This window comes from Oryctolagus cuniculus, chromosome 9 (assembly GCF_964237555.1).
Source record: "Oryctolagus cuniculus chromosome 9, mOryCun1.1, whole genome shotgun sequence".
In the NCBI taxonomy this organism is placed as follows: domain Eukaryota; kingdom Metazoa; phylum Chordata; class Mammalia; order Lagomorpha; family Leporidae; genus Oryctolagus; species Oryctolagus cuniculus.
The window spans coordinates 115,798,362-115,818,080 of NC_091440.1; the positions used below are offsets into that span (position 1 = coordinate 115,798,362).

At 39.2% G+C, this 19,719-nt stretch overlaps 1 protein-coding gene across 2 annotated transcripts in view; it reads left to right on the plus strand.

Moving 5' to 3' along the window:
- The window catches only part of PIK3C2G (phosphatidylinositol-4-phosphate 3-kinase catalytic subunit type 2 gamma), a 464,615-nt gene that overhangs the window by 149,680 nt on the left and 295,216 nt on the right, over positions 1-19,719 (plus strand). For both annotated transcript variants that reach the window (XM_051850300.2, XM_017343356.3), the window contains exons 15-16: positions 5,117-5,231; positions 16,362-16,492. In XM_051850300.2, the coding sequence (XP_051706260.2) occupies positions 5,117-5,231; positions 16,362-16,492 (246 nt within the window). The remainder of the gene's footprint in view (positions 1-5,116; positions 5,232-16,361; positions 16,493-19,719) is intronic.

Sequence of the window (19,719 nt, forward strand, 5' to 3'; positions counted from 1 at the left end):
TATGATGTCAGTAATCTCCCTAGGCTCTTGTCATGAGTCACCAAGGCTATGGAAGCCTTTTGAGTTCGCCGACTTCGATCTTATTTAGACAAGGTCATAGTCAAAGTGGAGGTTCTCTCCTCCCTTCAGAGAAATGTACCTCCTTCTTTGATGGCCCGTTCTTTCCACTGGGATCCCACTTACGGAGATCTTTCATTTGGGTCATTATTATTTTTTTTTTTTTTTTTGCCAGAATGTCTTGGCTTTCCATGCCTAAAATACTCTCATGGGCTCTTCAGTTAGATCCGAATGTCTTAAGGGCTGATTCTGAGGCCAGAGTGCTGTTTAGGACATCTGCCATTCTATGTGTCTGCTGTGTATCTCGCATCCCATGTTGGATCGTTCTCTCCCTTTTTTATTCTATCAGTTAGTATTATCAGACACTAGTCTTGTTTATGTTATCCCTTTGACTCTTAGACCTATCAGTATGATCGTTTGTGACCTGAAATTGATCACTTTGACTAGTGAAATGGCATTGGTACATGTCATCTTGATGAGATTGAATTAGAATTCCCTGGCACATTTCTAACTCTACCGTTTGAGGTAAGTCAGCTTGAGCATGTCCCAAATTGTACATCTCCTCCCTCTCTTATTCCCACTCTTATATTTAACAGAGATCACTTTTCAGTTAAATTTCTTTTTTTTTAAACATTTGCATCTGTGAAGGCGCTGTTTTTTTATTTTTTTTATTTTTTTTAAAGATTTATTTATTCATTTGGAAGTGGAGCAGCTGGGTCTCGAACTGGCGGTGATATGGGATGCCGGCACTTCAGGTCAGGGCTTTAACCCACTGAGCCACAGTGCCGGCCCCTTAAATTTCAATACCTAAGAATAATTATGTGTTAATTACAGAGTTCAACTAATAGTATTAAGTAGAACAAAAAATACTAAAAGGGATAAAGTATTAAGTCGTATATCAACAGTCAGGACAAGGGCTGATCAAGTCACTCTTAATCCAAAATATTTTAAAATGTTATACATGGTAGTATAATGACATCTTATTCAAAAATCTCAAAGTATAAGAGTGAACAGTTTATTTATGTGTCACGTGAGAAGAATTTGATGGAAATTTGATTTTCAATCTAATGGGAAGATTGATGCCAGGATAATTGTCACTTCCCCTTCACTCTTCTGGTCTGTCTGTGACCACCAGCAGAACCTAAAAGCTACTTGAAAACTTTCAGTAAAATGATTGATATTTTTTCCTTGGAAACTCAAAGAAGTTAAGTTATTTAAGGCTAGTTAAGAAAGACAGGTTCCAGATATTCTGACATAAAGAAATTATGATGTTCTTTCCACTATATGAAACTATTCTCTGTATATTCTGCCTTCATGACTTTTGTTATCCAACTTTGTAAATATTTTCACCATTGTAATAAAACTTACCTGATGGTCCCCATATACCTGATGTCAGAAGTTTCCATTTTCATCTTTTTGAAAATAGCAATATTCATTTCACATTATATATGAAGTACTTCATATGCATATTTATATTTGAATGGTAGAATAACAGGCATCTTCTGTCTACTGATTTGCCTCTAAAAATGCAAAAACTGGAGCTGGACTGGGCCGAAGCCAGGAGTCCAGAACTTGACTCAGATTTCCCACATGGGTGGTAGGGACCCAAGAGATTGAATCATCACCAGCTGCCTTCATGACTGCTAATCAGCAGGAAACTGGATCCGAAGTATGAGGACTCGAATCCAAGCACCCCTAAATGGGATGCTGGCTTCCCAAGTGAACAGTTTATATATGTGTTACGTGGGGAGAATTTGATGGAAATTTGGTTTGGAAATGGCTGTACCAAATGGCCACCATTTTTTCACATCTTGATCCCACTAATCATATTCTCATTCGTTATTTACAGAAGTCTATGGATGTATTTGAGTTATTATTCTTGTAATAAAAACATGTTCAGAGAAGAAGTTGTGGTACAGCCAATTAAACAGGTGCTTGGGATGTCTGCATGTGTATCAGAATGCCTAGTTCAAATCTAGGCTACTCTGCACTTCCAATCCAGTGTCCTGCTAATGCACCTGGGAGGTAGCAGTTGATAGCCCAAAGTCCCTGCCACCCACATGGGAGATGAGGATTGAGGGATCGAGTTCCTATCTCCTAGCTTCAGCTTTGTCCAGCTCCAGCTTTTGTGGGAATTTGGGTAGTGAATCAATGCATAGAAGATGTCAGTATCTGGATGTGTCTCACTTCACCTTTCAAACAACATTTTTGAGACAAAGTGCAAGTATAGTCATTATTAAAAAGTTTAATTAGCTGATATAAAAAACACAGCCCTCAGAGTAGTGTCCAGTATTTATTTTATTTCCCCATTGAGTGTTCCTAATATCAGCTTCAGTTGAGAGCTAGTAGAAGTGCATTCTCTGTATGCCTTGTTTCCTGATACCTCCCATCGTCCACACACCTACATCAGGTGTTCTGATTGATTCTGCCCTATGTGCCTTGGGTAAGGCCATGATGACTGTTGCTCCAGATCCCATCCACAGATAAAGCCCAGACACTGAGCTTTAGATTCTTGAGTCCCCTCATCCTCATAGAAAATAGCTTGAATCACTCAGATTTTTGAAATGAAATGCAGCCAATGGAGCTTCTAATTGGGATTCTGCTATCATGACCAGGGCTTACTGGCACTTGTTGTATAATTGAGGCTCTCACATCTACCGTAGACTCTGGGACTTGCTGGCAATTCTGCATTGACCCTTCTTGAACAGTCCAAAGAGGTGCTCTTTTCACAGAAGCGCTTTGTCCCTGCCATGTGACCCCTTGCTGGAAGCTCTCCCTCTCTGGTGTCTTTGTTTCTAGATCCCATCTCATCTATACTGGAACCAAAAAAAAAAAAAAAAAAGTGTGGGGGAGGTAGGCACTGTACAGTGAGTGAAACTCAGGAGCTCCTTCTGCCTATCTACCACGTGGCCCTACATCTAATGAAGAGGGGCAAACTGGACACGTAGGATGGTCGTGTTCACTCTGCTTCCTCTTTCTCTGTCTCTTTCAGCCACCTCAAATCTCAGGACACAGTAGACTTTGATTTTGCCAAATTCTTCTTATTCCTCATAGCTGTAGACACTTCACCTTGAACAGGTGTATTTTCTCTGAACGTTGTGGGGTCATTATGATCTGCGTATTCCAGATTTCCTGTTAGATGTACACTTTCACCCTCTTTCCTCCTGCACGATACTCATCCAAAGCTTTCACATGCACATGGGTGTTTCAGGCCATTCTGGGCGGATTTAATACTCTAAAAGACAATGGGGAAATTATATTATCAATTATATCATTTAATAATTATTTTAAGAATTTTTCTCATCTTTATCCATGTTAGACTAACCTTTATTTTACCAACACTGATTCCCTGGTATGGTTAGGCAAAAAAAAAAAAAAAAAAAAAAAAACTTCGTATGAGGGAGGAAGGAAACAAATCAAATTTTTTACTTTAATAAATATAAATTTCCAAAGTACAGCTTTTGGATTACAGTTGCTTTTTCCCCCATAACCTCCCTCCTACCCACAACCATCCCATCTCCCACTCACTCTCCCATCCCATTCACATCAAGATTCATTTTCAATTATCTTTATATACAGAAGATCAATTTACTATATACTAAGTAAAGATTTCAACAGTTTGCACCCACGCAGAAACACTAAGTATAAAGTACTGTTTGAGTACTAGTTATACCGTTAATTCACATAGTACAACACATTAAGGACAGAGCTCCTACATGAGGAGTAAGTGCACAGTGACTCCTGTTGTTGATTTTAACAACTGACACTCTTGTTTATGACATCAGTAATCACCCGAGGCTCTTGTCATGAGTCGCCAAGGCTATGGAAGCCTTTTGAGTTCGCCGACTTTGATCTTCTTTAGACAAGGCCGTAGTCAAAGTGGAAGTGCTCTCCTCCTGTCAGAGAAAGGTACCTCCTTCCTTTATGGCCCATTCTTTCCACTGGGATCTCACTCACAGAGATCTTTCATATAGGCCATTTTTTTTTTTGCCACAGTGCCTTGGCCTTCCAGAAACAAATCAATTTTTTAAAATGCAAAATGTATCCTCCTAGAAGAAGATTCTTGACTCATACGAAAAGATCTGCCCAATAGTGTTTGGAAATTATACTCCCTTGAGCCTATACTTTCTGACAATATATTTGGATAGATAAAATAATAAAGGTAGTTCTCAGAAAGCTATTAAAGGTTTAAAGAAAAAATTTATTTGCTGGATTATTTCCCTCATGTTTTGCATAAGTCTCTTAAATGACAGGATGGAATTATATGTTCTTTGTGAAAAGACGCATTGTTTTACAGGTCTTCATAAACTTTAATTTTATTGTCTTTTCAGCTCTACACATGCCATTTGGTATACTCTTTTCAGTGATTATCAGGACATTTTACCGATATTCTAATATTAATTCAAAGCCATGTGTTATATAAGGGTTGGTGGATTTGTATGTTATTGATGCTGCTAAAAGGATTCATGAATCCTTCCCTGTTTAAAGTCTGTACTCAATGCACACTCATTTACTTTTATAATTTACAACTGATTTTTAAAGTATCCCAAATATGAGTAATCTTTCTGTTTATGCCTAAAAAAATTTCTTCTATGAAATCTTATAACTGTTTTGACTCAGCAGATCATATGTTATGTTAATTTGTATATATTCACTCCATAAATTTAGAATACCTATGTGAATGCCCAGGCAATTTAGTCAATTTGTGAATTGAAGAATGTTCTGAAGAGTTAACTTGCTTATCAATTTACAATAATCATGACTCCAGGAATATAAATCTAAGATCTTTAGTCCCACCTTGAAATCACCATCAATGGTGATTAAGAATAAATGCTACCTGTTAGATACTATTGTGGAAATAAGTTTCTTATGTGGAAAATAAATATTGACATCTTTGAAAATAGCCATGCATGTGGTGTATTAGAAATGAGCTATTAATCAGTGCCTGGGCTTCTCTTCAGCTACTGATTCTGTTTACATTTTCCAAAAGGAAACAGTTTTAGATAATAATAGCTTCCTGCATGAAGTGACTCCTATCTCTGTGTGTTGTCTTTTGCAGAAAATCCATTCGTGGGTCTAAGCTATTCAGCCTGACATTGCAGAGTGAGCCTCCTGTGGAAATGATAGCTCCGGGAGTGTGGGACACGAGTCAGCCATCCCCACTGACCCTGCAGGTAAGTGTCAGGCTATGAGATTAAAGCACACATGGCAAGTGAGGGCTGATAAATAGCTTGTTGTCAATTACAGAAACAATTTCCTCCAGGATCACACATTTTAATAAGCTTCCCTTCTTCTATCCTCCTGAGATTTGTGAAACCTTTCCTGCTTTTATTTTACAGTCAGTACTCTGAAAGCACTTCCCTCCAAGCTTATATAACAGCAATTTAAAACCATTCTCCATCAAATAAGATTATGAAAGAGAGTGATGGAGTGTTACCATTAATATACTCATTATGTGGCATTCATTTTTATCTTCTATGTCAAAAACCAGTTATGGGTACACATTATTGACTTGATTCCCTACCCACACATGCTTCTGCATTTGGTCAGGTTTTTTTAAATCCCTTCTCTTGTACAATTTCTAACTAAGTAGCAATTCTGTGAGTAGTGGGGGAGAAACTGCAAGCAAAATCTATCTATTATACTGTTGTTATTTACTAAAATCCCTTTTATTCTCTTTGACTCACAATCATGAATGAAATGCGATAAATGGCTCCAGGCTTTGGTCCCTGATGCTGTCAACTTCTTATTTGTTCATAATGGTAGTTGATCTTATTGGTTAAATATGAATCACAGATATTTTCATACATGGAAATGCGGTGAATAAAGACTTTCCATCTCTACTGGAAAAACTGAGAATTCCTACCTTGGCCCTTGGCAGTACACTGTATGGTAGAATTTCTCAGCTTCAGCACTACTGACATTTTGGACCATATAATTCTTTGTGTGGGGTCTGAACTGTGCATTGTAGGATGTTTGGTAATACACCCCTGGCTTCTACCCACTGAATATCAAAAACAACTCCAAGCTCTGACAACAAAAACCATCTCTGGATACTGTCAAATATCCTCTTGGGATAACATGTTCCTCAATTGAGGATCTTTGCTCTGGAGGAACTTAGTAGAGTTTCCAGACACTTGAGCTTACAGGTTGTGGCAGAGGAGTATGGGAGGGTATGGGATTTAGAAAGATGAATAGAAGGAATGGAAGTGAAAAATTAATAATAGTGAAAATATGGCTTCACTTACCAAATAGCACCAGACACCCTATCAAAAAGCAACCAAATGATCCAGTTCTAATCTGAAAACATGATGCTAAAAAAGAGAGAATATTCAGATTACATCCTGGTATAACACTGTGGACACTCAACACGTGAGGCCCCATTATAACAGGATCGAAAGAATCATCTCTATTATAAAAGAAGGGAAGAGATAAACAATAAATTCCACAAGCCTACTATATTAATGACAAAGAAAGCAAAGTGCTGGTGGTCCAGCTTAATCACATTGAATACTCATTCATATAACATACATGACTACTCTGAACCAAATATTGTGATAAACACCTTTACAAAATTGACTGCACATATAATGCCAAGACAGGGAATTCAAAAAGTGCAAAGTCTAGTGAGAGACATTTTCACAACTCACTGTGATTCTATCTGGCAAATGCTGTATTGTTTGCAGGGACACTAATGGTATTCTAAATGAAAGCAAAGAAATGCATAAAGTCTGAGAACTGAGTCCTAGGAGAAATGACATTTGAATGCCTTTAGTGGCGTGAGTCCATTTTTATCATCTAGTTAGAGGAGAAGACGATCCAGCTATATAAGAATGCACAATGGTAAAATGAAGATTCTAAAAGGGGCTGGCAATTTTAGAATCTGACAAGTTGGCTAAAAATAAAGAACAAAGTAGAAGTGGTGGAAAGATCTTTAAGGTGCTAGATTGTGTGCCAGACTTGGACATGATTGGACTATGAGTCATAGAATGCAGTTATGGTAATGTTCCAGAAAATACCCTAGAAAGCAAGGAGAGTGGATATATGGACACTGTTTGACAAACACCTAGGTGATCTAAGTTAAATATCCAAGGACCAAGACTTAGAAAGACAGCAGCAAAAAGTTATATTTCAGCAACTTTTTTAGACAGAAAGGAGTAGAACTTTATGGAGGAAATAAATAAGAAAACAGAAACGGGTTCCTGAGTCAATAGAAACATCTTTAGTTTCCAAAAAGCATTCAGAAAATAGATGGTCTTCAACTGAGAAATCGGATGGATTCAGTTTGGGATTCATTAAATTTTATAGGAGCCAGGGGCATGTCCAAGTATAGATATGAATTTTATTGTGCACTATTGCATGTCAAATCCAGGCCACCTCAGCCGAGTGAGGTCTTTGAGTCTGGCCACTGCTAGAGCTTTGGGGATTTAGATTCTTGATTTTAGGGACCTTGGAGCAGGAGGAAGTAGTATGGTAGGAGAGGTATATTAGGCTATCAGATGGGAGACACCTTGGTTTTTCTCAGGAGAGGGAAGAGGCTCATTTAAGAACTGATTTTGGCACTGTCTTCTGAACTACACATCTGGCACAGATTCAGTGAAATCCAAAGGAAAGTTTCAAGCATTCAACAGCTGCACCGATTTCAAGGGGAAACCTGGACCCATAACAGAATCTTTCAGAGAGGGGACAGGACATATAAACATTGCACCAGTGGAGCGATTAACTCATCTGATTTTTACACAATCATTTAAAATGATATACAAAGAGCCTATCTGTGTGCTTTTTAATTGCTGATGAAATATACAAAATAAGAACTTTTATGGTGGTAAAATCAAAACCTTTGATAACCAAAGTCAGTGTAATTACATACCTAAATTTAGAGCAGAATCTTTTGACATAATGATGGTGAGGTGATGGGGGAAATAGAAGCAAGTTGTGCAGCCGGTGTTTTGTTGAGTCAGTATGGGTCTTGGAAAGAAATCAAGCTGAGAATGAGGAAATCCGAATTCTAGTCTTGGTTCTTTAAAAGAAAATATTATTTGAACAATACACATAACCTTCCATAACCACCTCTGTGCAATGGAAGTGTAATAACTCTGCCTGTCTGTCTCCTGTCAGGTCTAGACTCTTCCAGTTGCCTTTATTAAAGGGATGCCCACCGCCTTGCTGTAGGTACCCCTAGCATGACTAGGAATGATAGGTCACAGTGTGAATCCTTTCAGTCAGTTAAGTTACCAGTCTCTGCAACGTGCTGACCAGGAGCTGTGAATAGAGTGAAGTAGGTCTTCCTTCAGAGATGCTCAGTATTTCATCCCTCATCCCGAGTCTCCCCCAACCGCCTGCCTGTCCCTGAAGATGATACAGTAAGAAGGCCCTGTCACTGTTCGAGAGCTGACAGTGGAGTAGTTGTCGCATGTGAGTTAATGTTGTCCTGGTTCAGTTCCATTTTTCTCTCTTTAATCATCTCCTCAGTTGTGTCTAAATTCACTCTCACCTTCTTGTCCTCATCTCACTTAGCCTTGTTAGGTGATGCCCCATTTCGTAGGTGCCCACTCCAGTGCAGGTTTACCGACCCTATGCTGGCCCTCTCTGCTCTTTAGTACTGTCTCTTCCCCCATACTGCGGAGTCTCCTCCTCTGGCTTAGGTGTTACTGCCCTGCTGGGTTCCCCCCAACCGTTCTCAACATGGCTCTCCTTTTTGCAAAATAATTTTATTGAGATATAATTCATATACTATACAATTCTCTCATTTAAAGCCTGTGAGTCAGGGTTTGGCACATAAGATTACACCTCTGCCTACATCTCTATCATCTCATGAATGCTGGTTTGAGGCCTGCCTGTTCCATTTCCACTCCAGTTCCTTTCTGGAGTGCCTGGGAAAGCAGCCGAAGATGGCCCAGCTTCCTGGGCCACTGCCACCCATGTAGGAGACTTGGATGTAGCTCTGGGCTTTTGGCTTTGGCCTGGTCCAGTCCCTGCTGTTGTGGCCATTTGGGAAGCGAACTAGAAGATGGAAAATCTCTCTCTCTCTCCCTCCCTCCCTTTCCCTTCCTCCCTTCCTCCCTTCCTCCCTTCCTCCCCTCCCCTCTCCTCTTCCCTCCCCTCCCCTCCCCTCCCCTCCCCTCTTCTCTCTCTCTCTCCCTCCCTCTCTCTTTCTCTCTCTCTCTCTCTCTCTCTCTCTGTGTCTTTCTCTCCCTTTCTGAAGTTCTGCCTTTCAAATAAATAAATATTTAAAAAATCAAAAGAATATAAATCAATAGTTTTATAAAATGTTCCCAGATTTGTACAGCTATCACCACTGTCAAATGTAGAACATTTTTATCACATCAGAAAACAAATCCCACACCCGTTAGCTTTCTCCTCCTATTCTGCTGTCCTCTCTAACTCTAAGCAGCCACTAATCTTTGTCTCTGTGAACCTGAGTATTCACATTTTATGTTACTGGAACCATACAATGTGATCTTTTGTGATGGCTTCTTTCACTTAGCATCAGGTTTCCAAAGTTAATTCATGTGATAGCACGAATCTGTAGGCGTTCTTTTTGATAGTTGAAAAATGCAAATCTTTAGATACAGTGCATTTCATGAACCTGTTCATCAATTGCTGTACCCTTTGTTTCCACCTTTTGCCTGTTAAAGACATCATTGCTATAAACTTTTGCACATAAGTTTTTTGGGACGTGTGTTTTCATGTCTCTTGTGCAAGTAATCAGCAGTGGAATTACTTGGTCTCAATTATTTCTAAGATGTTCTTCATAATGCCTATGGAGGTTCACTTCTGAGTCTGCACCTGTAGTTTCCATTCCTTCTTACTGCAGGCTTCAGGCACATACGTGGAGAGTCCCATCCTTACCGAAACTCCCTCTCGGATATTCCATTGGCAGCTTCAAATGCAACAGGGCCCAAACTGAGCCCATTTTCTTCACCAAAATCACTTTTGTGCCCTGAATTCTTTATGTCTACTTATCCCCACTTATCCCTCACAGTCTCCCTTTGCCTCATTTTTCTCTCTGCCATCCATATTCAGTCCTTATTGTATCCTGCCAATTTATCGCCCATATTTTTAAGTCTATTCTCTCAGTTCTTCAGCTCATCCTTCCTTATTCAACCACTCCCTCCTATATTACAAATGTTCAGCTGCTCTTCTTGGCTTTATATGGTCATTGCCTAATGCAAAATCTGCATATTCACAAGTATAATCTTTGTAAAACACTAATCTCAACCCGTCACTGTCCTACTTTCACTTGTCAATAACTCAGTACTACCTAGAGGATTAAGCCAAAATCTGTTTGATGGCTGCTTGCCCATTACTTCTCTTGCCAATACGTGTAATGCTTCAACCTTCAGTAAGTTTGAAAATATTGTAGTTTTTGACATATACTTTCCTGCTTTTCTTTATGTGCATTTATGAATATTGCCTCATATCTGCAATAGACTTCTGTACTTCTCTCTTTTTTTTTTTTTAATTTATTTGACAGGAAGAGTTATAGACAGAGAGACAGAGAGAAAGGTCTTCCTTCCATTGGTTCACTCCCAAAATGATCGCTATGGCCGGTGCTGGGCCAATCTGAAGCCAGGAGCCAGGTGCTTCCTCCTGGTCTCCCATGCGGGTGCAGGGCCCAAGAAGTTGGCCCATCCTCCACTGCCTCCCGGGCCACAGCAGAGAAGTGGACTGGAAGAGGAGCAGCCGAGACTTGAACTGATGCCCATATGGGATGTCTGCGCCACAGGCAGATGATTAACTAAGTGAGCCACGGCGCCAGCCCTATACTTCTCTTCACCATCCCCTACCCACCCCTCCTCTATGTATGTCACCATTACTCATCTTTATGCTCCATGGACTCTCCACTATGCATCTCTTATACCCTTCCTGTCTTTCACCACAGAATTAAGTGCCCTTCTACTATGTTCATATAATAGTCAATAGCATTTTATCAATACATTTACCATGTTGCATTTTTTAAATTTTTATTTATTTATTTATTTGAGACACAAAGAGAAAGATTTTCTACATGTGGGTTCATGCCGTAAATGCTTGTAACAACTAAGGCTATGCCAGGCCAAAGCCAGGAATGCAAAAGTCAATCAGAACTCCCATTTGGGTGGCAAATTTGGGAAACCAAGTCCTTGAATCATTATCTGCTGCCTCCCAGAATGCACAGTAGCAGGAAGGCAGATCAGACTGGATCAACAGGGCCTCAGCGCAGCATTCTGATACGGGATGCAGACTGTACCAGACACCTGCCCTCCACATTGTATTCCTTTCCCAGTGAGAAATGTCTAATGGGATTGAGAATATTTTATTTCCAGCAACTATCACAGAACCTGGAATATAATACTGGTTCAATGATTGATATTCACACATAATTCTGATCACTACAAGAACCCAGCCACAGACATTTTTATATTTAGCTCTTTGGTCCATATATCTGAACCTCAGTACCAGAATGCTGTTCTTCCTCCTCTCAGTGGGCCCTCTCCTTAAACCAAAGATCTTTCCTACTCACTCAGAGTATTTTAGGTGGAGGGAACAATCTTATTTTTTTATATTCCAATGTATTTATTGATGTTATTGGTAATAACAAATCCTGAACATTACCTAAATGTCCATCAGTCTTCCTGATTAAGTAAATATAGCTAATCAATTCAACATTCAAAAGATAGAATTACGCATAATGTTAAAAAAGCAACAAAAAATACCCTGTGTAATCATGACCCATTCATGTATATGTAGAAGTTATATTTTTTAAGAAGCAAGAGTGCCTGGCGCCACAGCTCACTGGGCTAATCCTCCGCCTGCAGCGCCGGGACCCCAGGTTCTAGTCCCAGTTGCTCCTCTTCCAGTCCAGATCCCTGCTGTGGCCCAGGAGTGCAGTGGAGGATGGCCCAGGTCCTTAGGACCTGCACCCACGTGGGAGACCAGGAGGAAGCACCTGGCTCCTGGCTTCGGATCAGTGCAGCTCGCCAGCCGTAGCAGCCATTTGCAGGGTGAATCAACCTCTCTCTCTCTCTCTCTCTCTCTCTCTCTCTCTCTCTCTCTCACTGTCTAACTCTGCCTGTCCAAAAAAAAAAAAAAAAAAAAAAAAAACAGCAAGAAGCAAGAGACACTTAATGAAGAGGTTATTTAAAGCAGAACATCAGGAAGATGAATTGCCAGAAACTTTATTTTTGATTTTATATCTATATGCCTGATTTAAATATTTATTTTACTGTGTATATTTATAATATTTCTACATATTTTTTAAAAAAATAGCTCTTTTTGTAATACTGCTAAAAGCATTTTGGAGAAATGTAACCACATGAATAGTTGCCCACAAGCCACAATCATTCACTGATACATATGGGATAGAATTTACCTCAGCACACTGAATTTCAATACAATGACTAGAAAAGAATGGGCTTACATTTTTTCTTTATAGATGTTAATTTAAAATTCATTTTATAGTAAAATCCAATACTATAGTTAAATAGTTTTCCTTTCTTAAACTTTTAGCATGTCACTGACAACATGGTAAAGAACCTTTAAAATAATATCATACTTGATAAAAATCCCTTGGGAAAACAATGTGTTATTATAGATTGAAGGCGAAGGGAATTTCAGAAAGCTCACCAAAAAATGAAATTAAAAAATTATTTTGGTGCAAAATTTATGCATGATTTCTTCATAATACACATTTTCTCTTAAAATGTCCTCCTCCATACCCTAAGAACTATAAATACCCTGCTAAATATGTATCTTAGAGAAACTTAGAGATTCATCATCCTGACACTTGCACAAAAATGTTCACAGCATCAGCACCCGCTACAGCAAAACCAAAGGCTAACGTGGAAACCACCAAAATATTTTGTAACAGGAAAATAGTTATATTAATTCTGTTATATCCGTCCACAGTAATACTACAATGTGAAAATAATTACATAAACATATGCTGAAAAGAAGACACAAAAGAAACATGCAGTGTGAACCCATTTATATCCTGGTTAGGGACATAGATTCAGAGAGTAAAACCTAGGAAACAGGGATCAGGAACTATCTGGGAGTAGGGGGAATAGTTTGATCTAGAAGGAGCACACTTGGGGGGCTTTGAGAAGCCAGCAGTGTTATGTTTCAGGCCTTGACAGTGATTTAGAATTTTCCTCAAAATATGCATGTGTTTTTTGAACACTTCTCTCTATGTATATTTATCATAATTTAAAAACAAAAATAAAGCAAAGCACCCTATACCACTATGCCTTAAATCTGCAGTTCCTGATGACCAGTATTCTACAGTTTCAAGGCACATCTCAGTCTTATTATTTTTTTTGACAGGCAGAGTTAGACAGTGAGAGACAGAGAGAAAGGTCTTCCTTCCATTGGTTCACCCCCCAAATGGCTGCCACGGCTGGTACGCTGCACTGATCAGGAGCCAGGTGCCAGGTGCTTCCTCCTGGTCTCCCATGAGGGTGCAGGGCCCAAGGCTGGTGCGCTGCACTGATCAGGAGCCAGGTGCCAGGTGCTTCCTCCTGGTCTCCCATGAGGGTGCAGGGCCCAAGGGCCTGGGCCATCCTCCACTGCACTCCCTGGCCATAGCAGAGAGCTGGACTGGAAGAGGAGTAACTGGAAAAGAATCCAGCGCCCCAACCAGGACTAGAACCCAGGGTGCCAGCGCTGCAGGTGAAGGATTAGCCAAGTGAGCCACAGCGCTGGCTTCAGTCTTATTATTGATATGGGGTTCTTAGAACACACAGTTCGAGTTGCAGTGTAACAAATTTATTACACTCACTGCAAAACCACCATGTGCACTCCTCTTTAATGACTATTTCCTTGAAACTGACCACAACTGCTACAGAGTGGTCAGTAACCTTCCTTCCTCTGAACTGTAGTAAAACCTATGTTCTTGGAACAGGGTAACAGAATCATGAGGATCCAATCCAGCCCAAGAAACACCCAGTGGGCATTACTGTGGGAGTGGGCAGCAGGGGTGTTTACAACTGCTCCCACAGCAGTCCCAAATCTTGAAGGAGCTTTGGTGGCCAACTTTAAAGGGGGAACGGGTATGAAGAAGTGGAACAAGATGGTTGAAGGCAACACAAGTCAGTGTGTAATGAGGTGTGATTTGGAAGGGGAGATGATCTGGTCTGAATATTTTGTGGCACATTAGAGGAAAGACCCCATGATGTTGTTGTTGTTCTTGAATACTCAAGGCTTGAGGTAGAAGTGTGACAAGTAGGTTTTAGGGAACATGTGGTTTAGACGCTTAGAGGTTGTCAGCCACACTGTAGGAGGAGGAGCAGAGTCGTGTATTTGCCATGTTTACTGGTTTCAAGTGTGTCTTTGGGGAGCTGTGCATGAATTGTTCCCATTTTTTTGTTATGTATACATATTCTCTTCACTTGCACTTCAGGTTTCCTGGAGGTAGTGGACACCACTTGTATTTTATAATTTCCATGATACTCAAAAGTACTCTAAAGCAAGTCCATGAGTCTAGACTTTGGGAAACTTCTCTCTTGTAAAAATTATGACGAAAGGCAACTGGGAGAAACACCAGTATTGTCTATTGGTGATTTAATCATCAGCAACTGTTTAGCTTTATAACTCAGGAAAAAAATGTATTTTGATAAAGGGACTCTCTCATATATTGAATATAAAAATAATTTCCTAAGTGAAATAATTCAAACCTTACAACAGATTTGTGCATATGAGTACTTTGGAATTCTAATCCATCATCTTTAGCTTTCCTCATCTTCTGTGATTTCCTTAGGACCAACATAAAATTTGACTAATCTGTTAGATGCTATTTCTATTATTTTGATTCCAAGCACTTAAAAAGCAGTAGGACACATAAAGAATAACATGTGAACTGCTAGTACTGAATGTACCTCCATGTAAGGCACTGAGTTAATCTTTTGAGATTAATCGTCAAGAGGAAAAATTTGCTGCAACATTTGTCGCTCCCCCTCTTCGTGGAGGAACGACACTAAACCCTGCCTAGGCTTCATATCCGAGTCACGGCACCATTATGTCGCTCCCCCTCTTCGTGGAGGAACGACACAGGACCCTGTGCTGTTCTTTCGTCTGCTCGGCCCTCCCCAGGTTTGCTGCTGGTTCTTCCTGGGTTGGCTACTGTCCCTTCCACCTCCGTGGAAGGGCGGTTCCCCCTGGCCACTTTCCCCACTTCCGCAGGGGAGCGGCACACCGCCGGCCGGCTCTCTCGGGGGCTGCACAGGTGTTCCCCTTAGATGTTCCCCTTAGATGTTCCTGGTGCATGCCGTCTCTCTCCTCCTTTATAGTCCTCCTCCGCCAATCCCAACTCGGCTGCCCACACGCCGAGTACGCTGCTCTCCTCCAATCAGGAGCAAGTCCTACAGTTTATTGGCTGAACTGGAGGCAGCTGTGTAGAAGCTGTTTTCTTCTCTCCCAGCGCCATATTGTGGGAGAGCAGATGCATAGAATAAGTCTTAATTCCAGTAACTTAGTCTAGTCCGAGTTGCTCCCCACAACATTGTTTTGGCTTAGCATATCTATTACTTTTCTCTTTTATCATGTTGGAGTATCAATTGATAAAACAATTATATAAAAATAAGAATTGCAACAAATTGTAGAGATTATAGCATGAAATTTCAAAAATGTTTTCAAATATTTTAGCTACATTTCAAACTGTAACTCACATGGTCTATAATGTTACCCAAGTTTCTTTGAGTCAAACATAATATCATTTATCAGAGAAAACTAAACTATGTAAACTTTTCTAGTTTTAAAATAAAAGATAAGCCATGTGTGATAACCCTAAGAAAATACACAGAACACTGAAATATCCATTCATGGACGTAGTTTGGAACTGTCTTTTTAAAACTGTTTTATTTACTAGCATCAGATTAACGTTGAGTCTTGGTTTAATTAAAAGCACATTGAGACAGTTATAAAGGAAGCATGAATTCATGGAAAAATAATTGCTACTCTCAACTTTCATCAATTTCATAATATTTTAACACTGAAATGTACAAAGGATATAATCATAGCATTAAGCAAAATACATTTAGCTTTAATGCAAAGTTTATATATTGTTACTACTCCCATTTCTCTCTCATACAGCAATCGTAGTTGCCAATCTATAAAATTTGTCGAAATTATTGGCCAAATAAATCATTCAAATGCATACATTTTTAAACACTAAGTTCAAATTCTAATGATTCATTTAAAACTTATTTTAAAGTAATAGCACAGAAAACAGTTGTTCTTTACTCTCTATACCTCTATAAAGCAGACCAGTAATTGGAAAATGCAGAGATACCATCAATACAGGACAAATCATTCCTTTATTTCAGATTGATTTTCCACCTACTGGATGGGAGTACATGAAACCTGATTCTGAAGAGAATGGAAGTGCTCCTGAAGAACCACCGAAAGAATGTTTGAAACATATAAGCAGACTCTCACAGAGACAGTCTCCTGTACTGTAAGTGTCTGGGATCTGGGAATGCCTTTGGCCTGCTGTCTGTGACGTTATCAATCATACTTGAAGCACTCCTGTCATTGGAGAGTGAACTTTCCTTCCCACAAAGTTCCTTTAATTCCATAAAGCCATGCCTGCTGAGTGGCGTATTAATGTCTAGGAGGTGACCAAGTTATTGTTATGCTTTGAAAGATGATTTTTCCTGTGATGATTTTAAACTTTAAGTAAAAATGGTGCAAATGATTCTATTCAAAACAACAAAGCAGAATGTTGTGAGAGAGATGCCAGCACAGAACAGTGACAGCCATTGCTCAGTCACCCTCAGGTGGGTAGGAAGTTGTTCTAATTAACAGAAAAAGTAAAATTTAATTGTCATGGCGAACTAAGAAAAGAACAGCAATGAAATCATATGTTAGTAGTGCTAAAATAGTGACTAAGCAGTACTTAGATTTTGTCAAGAAGTAATTCTCTAAATAAAACTAAAATACCAGGAGAAGTGAGGTGACATTTTTGCTTGCTACTTGACAGTGTATAAGTCACAGCTGTGTTCATTAATAATATGCTAAAACTGAGAAAGTAGTTTTATATACTATGTTATTACATATTTTATATATTAATACATACATACTATGTTAAGATATGAAACACAATAAGGCATCTTAGCAAAAAATGTGAGATATTTGGAGGTTCTGTTCAGGAGAGTTAGGTGATCTGAAGAATCTCTGAGTGATCCATGTGGCAACAAGTTCAAGAATGGATTAGAGAGGAGGTAACAGTGGAAACAAGTGGTACTGTAAGGTGGTTAATACCTAAGGCAAGAGGTCATACTGCCTAGAATTAAGGTGATGAAATAGATATTAGTTGAAATGGCAAGAATTGGCATATGTATTTTAGAACTTGAGGAGACATGAATTAGTGATAAAATGGAACCAAGGATTAATTCAGTTGACAAACAAAGGAATCAAGGTGAAGTCAACAGAGAATCCAAGGTTTTGAGCTGGTCAGCAAGGCCTCTGTTGAGAATCATACTGGGGCACTGAGCATGATCAATGTCCTCTCAGTAATCTTGTCCTTTCCCTGTTGTCTAATTTGAACTGACTTTCTGCTTTCCCTCATTCTTGTCAAGCCAGCGACATCAGCCTTCAATAAGTTCAACTATGTTAGACCCTCTCTCATCTCAAAGGCTTTTTATCTGACATTTTCTCTGCCTGAAATTCTTAGTGTTTCCATGAATAACTCATTACATTCTTTAGATTTTCAATGAAATGTCAACTCCTTAAAGAGGTCTTATTTGACCACCAGTTTTTCTGTCACCATGCTGTCATATTTACTTGTGTGCTGTCACACTGAACACATGCTACTGCCATCCTATTCACTTGTGTATTTATTTCTAGTCTCCCTCATTAATTGTTAAGAATTGGTAGTGCAAGAAGCCTAATCCACTTGATTATCATTGTATTCCCAAAGCTGTGCACGGATATGTGACTGATAAATAATGTGGGTGGCTATGGACCTTTGGCCTACTGCTGAAGATGCCACTTGGGATATGTGCATTTCATATCAGATGCTTGGGTTTGAATTCCAGCTCCATTTCCAATTCTAGCTTCCTGCTAACTCAGACCCTAAGAGGCAGCAGGTGATGACTCAAGTATTTAGGTACCTGTGCTTATGTAAGAGATCCAGACTGAGTCAGAGTGGCTCCTAGCTTCAGCTAGATTTGCCCAGCCCTAACTGGCACAAGCATTTGAGGAACAAACCCGTGGATAGAGCATTTTTCTCTGTTTATTCATCTGTTCCTCTAATTTCCTTTCAAATAAAGATAAATAGTTTTTTTTTTAAAATAGTATCTATAAAATGTTTAAAAACTACAGCATCCTTGTATAAAATCTGGTATGAAAATGAACCTGCAGAACTAAGCTGAGGGAAGTCTCACAGTCCCCATACACTGCCCATTGTCATCCTGGATGACTGTCACCCTAAGTGAGGCATCCTTTTCTACTTCTTACTAAAAAATAAAAATCCTTACATGGAACAGATGTTTCACAGGTAACACACTAATGTATTTGTAATGAGAGATTTTTAAATATTAAAAAGATGTAATGCTTTGAAATTTTAAATATTTTCAAAAAAACACAAATAATCACAGTAATTGCCTTTAAATATTAGAGATTTGTGTTTTTAAATTAACCCTAGTAAAGTCTACTTGTTTTAATCTTCACTTTCTATTTAAGTAAACACATATGTAAAATAATAAGCTGTTTCATCTACTCCTGCACAATTATTAATGTTCAGTACAGTACAGTTTCATTCTGAATGGTACAAGCAGATGGGGAACAGCCCTCAGTGTTACAAAACTTGTGTTGGTCTCAAATTAGTCTCAGCTTCCAAATACCACATTTACCATGTAATTGGTGTTTTAATTATTCCTCTTTTCAAATTGATCAAATGTAATCAGATTCAGGAAGTTCAGACTCAATGACATTCAGTTAAAATGTACCTTGTGATATTTATAAAAATCAAAAATTTTGATATCAACCAAAGAGTGCTTTCAAATAGGAGGGAAACTCCAGAATGAAAGAAATAAAAATATTCGCTTTGAAAGAAATTAATACTTCCACTTCCAGCATGAAGAGCTAGTACCAGACTAATTGCCCTCACTCAAAGAATGATGACAGGAGAAAAATACATACACACCAACTGTTTTAGGATTGAACAGGTAGGACTTGAGCTAAGTCTCACGATTAAAGTGGCGTTCGGCCTGTAGACAGTATTCCATGGCTCCTGGAGATTGGATCAAAGTGTAGGTGGTCTTGCTAAGATTCTGAAATGATAAAGCAGAGATCATAGTTCAAATAAGGCGAGGGCAGCCTGAATTTTCAGTGAATAAGTCTGGGGAGAAGGAAGATGAGCAAGACAAGAGCTCTAGAAATCTGGGTTGGAGTTCCCGTAAATGTTCAGTTGAGTAGTTTGCTACTGCAGCTCCCTTAAATGTTCATTTGAGTAGTAAGCTGCTTGTGAGTAGGTTGAAAATTTTAAGGACTTGCAGGGAACCACTGTGTGGAGACGTGAAATAAATGTAGTCTTAAAAAGTTGCATAACACTGGGAGACAGGGAAATTCTGACCAATAGAAATGGAGAAAGCTCACAAAATAGCCCAGGCATTCAATAAAGAAACCAAAGAGATGCAATTTAGGAGTTGGTCCATTATAACCCTGGTTTTAGTACTTGGA